Genomic DNA, 11,605 nt, shown 5'->3' with positions numbered 1-11,605 from the left:
CCTTCTCCACAATGTAGCGATCATTCCACATTGCTCGCACTATCCGGTACGGACCCAAAAATCTTTCTCCCAGTTTTAATCCTGGGTCAAACTGCGTTCTCTTTATGGCCACCAACTCTCCACTTAGGTACTGTTTCGCACCTTTTCTTCTTTTGTTGTAGTGCCTCCGATTTTCCTCTTGAGTAGCAGCAATTTTCTTTTTCGCGTCCTCACGCAGTTCACGACGTTGCTCTTCGAATTCCACCACCCATTCTTCTTCAACCAATTTTCGGATCTGTGGGTCTTCTTTAGTTTGCATCTCGACCCCGACAAGTAGCTGGAAAGGAGTTTTTCCCGTGCTCCTGTTTAATGTAAAATTCAGGTATTTCTGTACTTGGTCGACATGTTTATACCAATCATCGGGTTTAGGGGCAGTCAGTTTAGTTAGTAAAGGTATGAGTGTCCTGTTTACCCTCTCTACCTGCCCGTTCCCCCTCGGCGCCCCCGTCGTGACTAATAAATGCTTTATATTTTCTTCTTCGCAATACTCTTGGAACGCGTTGGATGTGAACGCTGTTCCCCGATCAGAGATAATTCGTCGTGGGTTCCCAAAAACAGCCGCTTGCTTCTTCAGTCGATCGATAACATCCGCGGTATCAGTAGATCTAGTAGGATAAAGCCACGTAAACTTCGTGAACGCATCCACTACTACAAAGATGTGTGCGTATCTTTTCTTTGTAGCTGTCATAGGGCCCACATGGTCAATATGGTAAGTGTCTAACGGTGTGTCACCTTTGTCTAACGGATTTAGATATCCCTCTTGCTTGCCCAATTTTCGTTCGGCTAGGATACAATCGAGACAGTTAGATACCACATGCTCGACCTTTTCACGTAGCCCCTTAAACCAAAAGTCCTTCTTGACTATAGCTTCTGTTTTGGTGACCCCAAAATGCCCACGCTCGTGCGCCTGCCTGACTACCTGAACCTGCATAGCCTTCGGTACTACTATTAACACATCATCCTTACACTCTTTATACAAAATATTGTTCCTTATTACATACCTATCGACCTGATTGCACGTTGCGGCGTCTAAAATCCTACGGACTTCAACGTCCTTGTTCTGTGCACTTCTCAACCGTGCAATCAGCCCGTCTTCACTTTCCGTTACATACATAGTGCTCGGCAGGGGGTTTCTACTCAGAGCATCCACATGCTGCATGCTTTTACCTGGCCTATGACACACCTGATACTTAAACTCGTCTAGTAACAAGGCCCATCTGGCTACACGCACACACAAATCTTTCTTTTTCATTGTCATAGCAAACGCTTGGCAATCCGTGACGATAGTAAACGGCATACCTAACAGATATATTCTAAACTTGTTCAACGCTTTTACAATTGCTAGTACTTCCAGTTCGTAACTGGTGTACTTTGCCTCGGCGGGAGTTGTTTTTCCGCTGGCAAAGTAGACCGGATGGAATTTTCCATCGTCCAGATCTAGTTGCATTAAAATTGCTCCGTAACCCTCTGCGGACGCGTCTGTATGCAACTCAGTCTCCGCGCCCATTCTATACAACTTTAACACTGGTTCGTTGACAAGCGCTGTTTTCAAGATTCCAAAGGCCTCTACTTCTCGATCGCCGAACTGAAATTTTACCTCCTTTTTCAACAAATCCGTCAAAGGCTTAGCAATCTTCGCGTATCCCCTAATAAATTTTCGAAAGTACCCCGTAAGTCCCAAAAAACTCTGAACCTTTTTAACAGATGTTGGCTTGGGAAAGTTTGCTACTGCCCTAGTTTTATGTGTAGACGGCCTTATGGTATCTTTTGAGACTATATACCCCAAATATTCAATTTCCTGCTGCAGAAAACGACATTTTCCCCAGTTTATAATTAGCCCATACTGCTCAGCTAACTCTGTGACCATTTGCAAACGTCCCCACGCCTCCTCTAAATTCTTTGCAAGAATAATAATGTCATCCATATACACGATAACAATACCTTTACCTACTACGTTCCTTAAAGATCATCGAAATATACTTCTGAAACACAATGGGTGAAATCTTTAAACCAAACGGCAACTTCAAAAATTCATATTGGCCCGATGGCGTAACGAAAGATGTATATTTTCGGCTGTCTTTGTCTAAACACACGTGAAAAAACCATTCTTTAAATCCAACGTTGTGAAAAACAGAGTACCTTGCAATGCATCTAAAATATCATCAATTAAAGGCAATGGGAAATGTGGACACTCAATAAGTTCATTAAGCTCGCGAAAATCAACACAGACTCTGATAGAACCATCTTTCTTTCTAACTGCAACTATGGGACTTGCATATTCTGAGTTTGACGGTTTTATTGTGCCTTCATTTGTCCATAATTCCATCAACTCGTCCACCTCTTTTTTCTCCGAAGGCGCCAATCTTTGCGGCCTTCGAACCACAGGTTTGTCACTCTTTAAAACGATTTTTGCCGTTATCCCAACGTCCCGCTTTTTCTCCGGCCTATACCCCCTAACGATATCGCGAATCGCTTCACGATAATGCGGTTCCCGTACGTGTGTTAGGTCTGTTTCGTCGGTCTGTTCTACCACGTTAACTCTAAACACATCCGGCACGTCTTTGTTAGTCTGTTCGTCAAGCCGTAAGAAAGTCACTTCGCCTCGTTTAACCCGTAGCTCTACCTGATCCAGAAAATCAGTGCCTAACAACAGGCCGTGCTTCGTCAATATTTTGTTTGAAACAACGTGCAAAGTGATTGGCAGTTTACACCCATCAACCGTCATTACCTTGGTGAATTCACCCCAGGTCTCATTGCCAGCGGAACCAACACCGTCGAACTTAAGCGTGCATTTACCTAGCGGTGGTGACCCTAACCTCGCATACTCGTCTGATCGAATGAACGTGAGATCACTACCCGTATCCACTAGTGCCACAAACCTACAATCATCTATCGCCACTTCCTTCACATACTTCCCCTTTTCGGATCTTGACACTACGCAAGTCTCTTTCGGTCGTGCCGTACACCTCGCTGCAATATGTCCAAATCCGCTGCACTCGGAACACCTAACACCTTCTCCCCTCTCCGGACACTTAACACTTAGATGATCCTCACTACCGCAAATGAAGCATCTTCTTTTCTTCATTGCATCTACAGATTGACTGGGCTTCCCGTTCTTCTGGGTTTTAGCCGGCTTCACAATCGACTTTACTCTGCGACTCTTCTGCTCTTCGTACATCACTAACCTCTTCCTCAACTCTTTGATTGACGTAGCGCCGTACAATATAGCCTTATTGTTCTCGTCGTCTATTATTCCATCCACTATGTATTCCACCTTTGCTTCCTCCTCTATGTCCACATGGTTGGCTATTTCGAGCATGCGGTACATGTAAGCCAAACATGCTTCATCACTCTCCTTTTTTGTTTCTTCAAGTTTCTGATGTACTTGCCTACTGTTGACTTTCCTCGAAAATTCTTTCACTAGCCCCCTCTTCAACTCATGCCAAGTCCTGGCATGACACTCGAAGCTCGCAAATATTTTCGCTGATCCCTTCAGCAGCTTCCTCGCGTAGACTGCCTTCTGCCCATCCGACCACATGCACGTATCAGCGACTTCCTCGAACGACTCGAACCATCGTTCGACATTTTCACCTTTGTTGCCACTAAACGACTCTAATGCATCTTCGACGTCTCTAAAACTCAGTGTCGAACCAACACATGCCCTTCGACAATATTCATCACCTGAATACACCCTTCGCGTACCTCTCTTGTATCCTCTTGCGTTTTTTTTGTCATCTTCATACTCACTTTCGTCGTCGCTTTCTTCCTCCGACGATATGTCATTACCATCCATGGCCGCTTGTAGCCGTGCGCGTAATTCTACTTTTCTTCCCGTCGTTTTTAAACCCAAACTAGCGAGGCGCTCCTTCAACTCCTTCGTATTCATTTTCTCAAAATTTTCATCTTCGTTACAATCACGCTCAGCTCTCTGTACATTTCCTAAATCTCGTTGACCGGTTAGCTCTTCACCGCCCGTCGATCCCTTAGGATACGATTGTCCAGCCCTACACCATTGCACGCGCATATATGTATATATACTCGAAAACAAGGTACATTTGTGATATTTATTCCTATTGATGATATATACTTATATATTTATAACAATAAAACAAATCTCATTTATACTACTTACCAATACGTACGCATATATGTATATAATTACAATCCAAGTAGTATTCATAATATTTATTTTCACTGATAACAAGTACGTAAAACCTAAAATAAAACAAAGGTTTTAACAATAAAAAAAAAAAACAAAAAAAAAAAGAAAAAGGGGAAGAAGAAAAAGGGAAAGAAAAAAAATATAACATTGTTAGGGAAGTGATACATTTACACTGTACATGAGAGTGTGTGTGTAAGGGCCAGAGGGCGTCAAGGTCTTAGTGGAGACAAAAGACTGTTGCCAGATGTTAGAAGAATCTAGGATAGTCGGTTGGCGACCAGCGTGCGTGCAAGACGTTCTTCAGAGAGTAATATAGATGTATAACTGTTGTGTGGGAAATGTAGGCAATAATTTGTATTCCCATATCCTCGAATTTCCTTAACAAATATATATAAATATAAAATTTTCTTTTTCTATAAAAGGTTATTCCTATTTCTGATAAACTCGAGAAATGAAAACATTATACCATGATACACTGACACAAAGATACACCACACAGAAGAAACTAATAGAGAACGCTTTAAGCTTGGCAAACTTACCGCCCGACGAATTTGCATACACCATAACCAAAACCCAGGACACATGGCTTTGATCGCAGGAGAAGCGGTCCATATAGTCAAATGCATTCCGGTACAAGTAAAGGTACGACATACAACAAAATGCTACCCGGAACAACCCGTTTGGCAAAGGAATCGCACCACAGGAACTCCGCCCGGACGTGCGCCAAACGTGGCGATATTCGTCCATCGTCGTTGGCCACGAGCGAAATGTATACCCAAAAGACCTCGATGCACTACGGGACCACGTCATGTTCCCGGCAGAAAATCTGCAGTCTTGAACGCATTGGCCAGAGGAGCAACAGGAAAAACAATCGTCCCTGGAACAGTAAACATCCTGGGAATGATGGACAAAACACATTAACGACAATAGCGAAAAATACCGTATCAAGCTTATGGACTGGTTTTATGGAATTTGGAACTGTCAGTGCAGCAATATTTGGAATACTCGCAATATTTAAACTAATCAAGACAATAATATATATAGCCGCACACGGATACCAGTTACGTGAAACTTACGAATGCGGAATCGCCCTATTAGGAGCAATATGCGGCTCAGTCACCCACCCGCTACTATACCTCAAAAGAAGACGAAATATCGATGATCAAACAGCACAACCTCAAGGGATATCGATAACACCGGTAGTCACTCAACTACCAACGACATCTACGTCCGCCTTGAGCGAACTCAGAGATACCATCAGTCAAATTTCCTTTGGAAATTTGAACTCCAAGGGCGGGGATGTCACGTCCCGCGCTCCGCACGCGCCGTAACAAGAACAAGAAAACCATTCTATACAAAACACGCGAATAAGGATTTGAATGCACAAACGAACACACGGCACTACGAAACGAAAGGAAGGATTAACAAAACGAGGGCGATTAACGGATCCAACCAATAAACAAAATACATATACACACAATTCTAAATAAACCAGGAAATAAGAATAACTACAAAAGGGGAAAATAATTGAAACGCCAGGAATATATATATATATAAATATATTTCAATCAATCAATTTGGAGAGTTACATATAAGTATAAACATATATGCCGAACATGTAATAACCTAGTAAATATTAGAGACAGTGCTTCCAATACTATGCAATAAATACAATATTATCAATTTATGAAATATAAGTATACATGAAGTCAAAAACTAATAGTTTAACGAATACATAAAACATACAATACTGTATTATTAAAGAAATGAAGGTTACATTGTCAGAAATATATATATGTGTGCGAATTCTATCAAACAGATAATCTAAGATACATACTTAAAACTAGCCTACATTCCGGTAAAGAATTATAAAATAAGAACTATATTACGGAACATGCATGTCTACATATAAATATATAAATTATATTCTAAACTAAACTACTATTAATGTATGCGCATTCTACATTATTGATTCAAATCGATAATCTAAGATACATACTTAAAACTAGCCTACATTCCGGTAAAGGATAAATAAATAGTTGACATTTCATTTCGTATGAATACTACACTGCCAGGAGAAATATGCATATGAATACGTATATATATATATATATATATATATATATATAATTAATTAATTAAAAAGGGGGAAATATAAAATTAAAAATACATATATTTAACAAACATAAAATAGATATCACATTTAAAAAAAAATATATATATATATATCATACATAAAAACAAAAGACATTTAAAAGGAAAAAAATAATAATAATAAGGAACCTCTGATGGAAATGCCTCCGCAAACATTGTTCGAACGTCGATCACCGAAACCTAGGGGAACAACAAGGAAGGGAAAAACATCAAAATCGCAAAAACAATCATAAGCGTACCCCCAGCGGACCACCACCCCGTGGGGGATGGCATAAATAAGCAAAGCAACGTGGAGCAGGGCTCATTATTATTCCGGTGAACATTCTTATTACGTCCATTGCTCATTATTATTCTGGTGAACATTCTTATTACGTTCATTGCTCATTATTATTCCGGTGAACATTCTTATTACGTTCATTATTCTTCGCTCATTATTATAGTGATCATTGTTATTACCGTTCATTTTATTACCGTTTTTACCATTTTAAAAATTACCATTTTTATTACCGTTGCGGAGGCATCTCCATCAGAGGTTCCTTATTATTATTATTTTTTCCTTTTAAATGTCTTTTGTTTTTATGTATGATATATATATATATATATATATATATTTTGAATGTGATAGTGTTAGGTTATCTATTTTACGTTTGTTATTTTTTTCAATTTTATATTTCCCCCCTTTTAATTAATTATATATATATTTTTTTTTTACATTTGTAGTTGCGCATAGAATTTATTAAAGAAAAGTGTTAACAATGTGTTTTCATGATTTATTTCTCGCGCCTGACTTCCATTAATCCTTAATATTCCTGTCGCCGTGACGCGTGTAAATCTAACATGGCTGCTCATAAATGTCATCAGCAAAGTTATAGTGACGGGTCTTTAATTTTGCTTAATATCGAAGTAATTTTCCGTCTGCCGCTCGTTTTTCCTTATTCTACCGCAATTAGAACATTTATTTATTAATATTGCTTTAAAGTGACAAAAGTATTGTTCGTGTGAATATACGTATATATATATATATATTTATGATGTGTGCCATTTTAATATGGCTAATGTTTTGTAATTCTTCGATTGCGTTATTTATTGTTTTGAGTAGTTTATTTTATAGAGTATTCGATAATATAAATATATATATATATATATATATACGTATTCATATGCATATTTCTCTTGGCAGTGTAGTATTCATACGAAATGACATGTCAATTATTTATTTATCCTTTACCGGAATGTAGGCTAGTTTTAAGTATGTATCTTAGATTATCGGTTTGATAGAATTCGCACACATATATATATTTCTGACAATGTAACCTTCATTTCTTTAATAATACAATATTGTATGTTTTATGTATTCGTTAAACTATTAGTTTTTGACTTCATGTATACTTATATTTCATAAATTGATAATATTGTATTTATTGCATAGTATTGGAAGCACTGTCTCTAATATTTACTAGGTTATTACATGTTCGGCATATATGTTTATACTTATATGTAACTCTCCAAATTGATTGATTGAAATATATTTATATATATATATATATTCCTGGCGTTTCAATTATTTTCCCCTTTTGTAGTTATTCTTATTTCCTGGTTTATTTAGAATTGTGTGTATATGTATTTTGTTTATTGGTTGGATCCGTTAATCGCCCTCGTTTTGTTAATCCTTCCTTTCGTTTCGTAGTGCCGTGTGTTCGTTTGTGCATTCAAATCCTTATTCGCGTGTTGTGTATAGAATGGTTTTCTTGTTCTTGTTACGGCGCGTGCGGAGCGCGGGACGTGACATCCCCGCCCTTGGAGTTCAAATTTCCAAAGGAAATTTGACTGATGGTATCCCTGAGTTCGCTCAAGGCGGACGCAGGTGTCGTTGGTAGTTGAGTGACTACCGGTGTTATCGATATCCCTTGAGGTTGTGCTGTTTGATCATCGATATTTCGTCTTCTTTTGAGGTATAGTAGCGGGTGGGTGACTGAGCCGCATATTGCTCCTAATAGGGCGATTCCACATTCGTAAGTTTCACGTTACTGGTATCCGTGTGCGGCTATATCTATTATTGTTTTGATTAGTTTAAATATTGCGAGTACTGACAGTTCCAAATTCCATAAAACCAGTCCATAAGCTTGATACTGTATTTTTCGCTATTGTCGTTAATGTGTTTTGTCCATCATTCCCAGGATGTTTACTGTTCCAGGGACGATTGTTTTTCCTGTTGCTCCTCTGGCCAATGCGTTCAAGACTGCAGATTTTCTGCCGGGAACATGACGTGGTCCTGTAGTGCATCGTCTTTTGGGTATACATTCCGCTCGTGGCCAACGACGATGGTGCTGAATATCGCCACGTTTGGCGCACGTCCGGGCGGAGTTCCTGTGGTGCGATTCCTTTGCCAAACGGGTAGTTCCGAGTAGCATTTTGTTGTATGTCGTACCTTTACTTGTACCGGAATGCATTTGACTATATGGACCGCTTCTCCTACGATCAATGTTGAGAAATGTTAAGTTGGTATGATCGCTGCTTACTACAAGCTAAGTTGGTACGACTTCTAACGACGCTCTTTTGTCTTAGAAGTCGACCACGTTGATCTATTTACTTGGAGATTCCTGGGTGGTAAGACGTGTTATAAGACTGAAATATATTGGAGAAAACGAATCTAAGTGAATCGTTATTTTATAAACCCAAAACCTTATTAAATAACAATCAAAGCCATGTGTCCTGGGTTTTGGTTATGGTGTATGCAAATTCGTCGGGCGGTAAGTTTGCCAAGCTTAAAGAGTTCTCTATTAGTTTCTTCTGTGTGGTGTATCTTTGCGTCAGTGTATCATGGTATAATGTTTTCATTTCTCGAGTTTATCAGAAATAGGAATAACTTTTTATAGAAAAAGAAAATTTTATATTTATATATATTATATTTTTTTTCTTTCCTTTTTTTTCTTCTTTTTTTTCTTCTTCCCCTTTTTCTTTTTTTTTGTTTTTTTTTATTGTTAAAACATTTGTTTTATTTTAGGTTTTACGTACTTGTTATCAGTGAAAATAAATATTATGAATACTACTTGGATTGGAATTATATACATATATGCGTACAAAATCCATTTCTACATGTTAGATATAATAATATAACAATACTACGTAGATTAATACACAATAAAATATCCTTTTACTCCGGTTATATTTATTACTAACTCTCAATTAATCTATCTTAATTATTTTCTAACCACTTTCTATATTTATCAGCTATTTTATTTCTTCTTGTTAATCTGCGAAATCCACGCATGTACACTTCCTTGTATGGTGATTGATTGTTCACGAGGTAAGTTGCACTTTCACTGTTTTCGTTATTCGTTGAACTAACACGTTTTACATTCAAACAGTAATTGGAACACTCGTAATAAACTTCTTTTCTTTTTCCAAGTTTCCGCTATCTGTGTCATTCGACGAACATTGCCACGCCTCCACAGCACCGTTATAACATTTAGCGATGCTGCTCTTTGCAAATGAGGCAATTGAAGTTAATTCGTTCGTTTATTTTCAGCTAGTACATTGTGTTCCGCAAGCAGGGAGCCATAACCTATTTTGCATGTAGACCTTCTTGTATGATGATTACTTGTTTACAAGGTAACTTTCACTTCCCCTCTTTTAATTATTTATTGAATCGACATGTTGTATATTCAAACAATAATTGGAGTGCACATAATAATTTTCCCTTTTTCTTCTTAGGTTTTCGCTATCTGTATTATTCGACGAACAGTGTTACACCTCCTTTTGATTTATCCATAATATAGTTATAACATTTAGTAACCTTGTATTTTGCACCGAGACAATTGAAACTAATTTATTCACTTATTTTAGGTAGCTGTCATACATTGTGTTCCACGAACAACGATCCATAACCTATACTTGCACGTACACTTTCTTGTATGTTGATCACTTGTTCACAAGGTAACTTTCACTTTCACTAGTTAATTGTTCATTGAGTTAACACGTTTTATATTTAAGCAATAATTGAAACACGTATAATAATTTTCCTTTTTCCTTTTAGGTGTTCGATATCTGTATTATTCGACGAACAGCACTATAACATACACTACCGCACTACGTTGCCCACTGAAATCGCTTTATTCGTTGCTTATTTCGATTATGCGCTAGTTTTAACTTGTTTAAATGCACCGTTCGCGGAATCCCTTTTACTTCGATCTTGACGTTTTGGTTCTGCAAGATTTCTAGCACTTTGTATGGTCCAGTATATTGATCGGAGAATTTTCCTTTACTGGGTTCTTTTAGTAAATATATCGAATCTCCTATTTTAAAATCTTGGGGGTTGATTCGTCGGTCGTAATATTCTTTTGATCTTAGTTTGGATTTTATCAAATTTTCTCTTGCCATTCGTTGTACGGTGTTAATTTTATCGAACAGATCTTCGAGATATTCTGCGTAAGTTGGTTCCATGTTCTCTTCGATTATTACTTCACCAGTAGGTTCTCTGGCTAGATGTCCAAAAACTAATTCGTGCGGGGAGAATTTCGTTCCTTCGTGTACAGAGGTATTATAGGAAAACATAGCTAATTCTACCCATTCGTCCCAATTTTTGGAATTTTCAATGTATAATTTGAGATATTCTATCAGCACGTGGTGAGATCTTTCGATTGAACCGTTACTTTGTGGATGATATGCCGTCGTGGTATATTGTTTGATGCGGAATCTCTTTGCTACTTTCTTCATTAGTGAGGATGTAAAGTTCGTTCCTTGATCAGTGAGAATAGCTCTCGGTGACCCGAAACGACAAATAAATCGCTTTACAAAAACGTCCGCTATCTCGGCTGAAGAGATTCCTCCTAGTGGAATCCCAATTGAGTATTTTGTTAATAAGTCTTGGATAGTTAATATATATTCGTTTCCCTTTTGGGTTTTTGGTAATGGACCTATAATATCCATACTAACCTTATCGAACGCTTTACCTGGTGTGTCTGTAAGTACCATTGGTTGCTTTGCTTTTATTCTTGTGAGTTTCTTCAATTGACATTCCTTACATGTTCTTACGTAATCTTGAATTTCCTTTTTCATATTTTCCCAATAGTAATGTTGTCGTATTCTTTGATAAGTTTTTGTTATTCCTTTGTGTCCTGCTACGCTTGATTCATGTTTTTCTCGTATTATGTTGTTCCGCGCTTCCACAGATGGGGTAATTACTTCCCCAGTGCAAATGGTGATGGTTAAGGTTTTTTCCATAAATATTTCCTTTAATTTTCTGATTGT

At 38.0% G+C, this 11,605-nt stretch overlaps 1 protein-coding gene and 1 long non-coding RNA gene across 4 annotated transcripts; both read left to right on the top strand.

Moving 5' to 3' along the window:
- The first annotated feature begins 486 nt into the window (after positions 1–486).
- On the top strand, positions 487–6,290 carry LOC143304538 (uncharacterized). Its single transcript, XM_076627008.1, has 2 exons — positions 487–748; positions 4,800–6,290. The coding sequence occupies exons 1-2, from the start codon at positions 696–698 to the stop codon at positions 5,530–5,532; spliced, it is 786 nt and encodes a 261-aa protein (XP_076483123.1). The 5' UTR covers positions 487–695; the 3' UTR covers positions 5,533–6,290.
- Positions 6,291–7,915: 1,625 nt separating this feature from the next.
- LOC143304554 (uncharacterized) lies at positions 7,916–11,195 on the top strand. 3 transcript variants are annotated; one of them, XR_013061219.1, is made up of 4 exons: positions 7,916–8,367; positions 8,550–9,967; positions 10,202–10,291; positions 10,392–11,194. It is a non-coding gene; the product is annotated as an uncharacterized LOC143304554 (long non-coding RNA). The 3 variants fall into 3 exon arrangements; XR_013061218.1 differs by having other exon boundaries at positions 7,927–8,367; positions 8,550–9,105; positions 9,885–9,967; positions 10,202–11,187; XR_013061217.1 differs by having other exon boundaries at positions 7,917–8,367; positions 10,202–11,195.
- The last annotated feature ends 410 nt before the right edge of the window (positions 11,196–11,605 follow it).

This window comes from Bombus vancouverensis, unplaced genomic scaffold (genome assembly GCF_051014615.1).
Source record: "Bombus vancouverensis nearcticus unplaced genomic scaffold, iyBomVanc1_principal scaffold0039, whole genome shotgun sequence".
NCBI lineage: Eukaryota > Metazoa > Arthropoda > Insecta > Hymenoptera > Apidae > Bombus > Bombus vancouverensis.
Note: the sequence above shows the minus strand (reverse complement) of the source record. Positions and strands in the feature narration are given on the sequence as shown.

Excerpts from the sequence above, each read along its gene's own strand:
- LOC143304538 (XM_076627008.1), top strand. The coding sequence starts at position 696 with ATGTGTGCGTATCTTTTCTTTGTAGCTGTCATAGGGCCCACATGGTCA. Across the intron at positions 749-4,799 it reads GGGCCCACATGGTCAATATG|GAGAAGCGGTCCATATAGTC; the intron begins GTAAGTGTCTAA and ends CTTTGATCGCAG.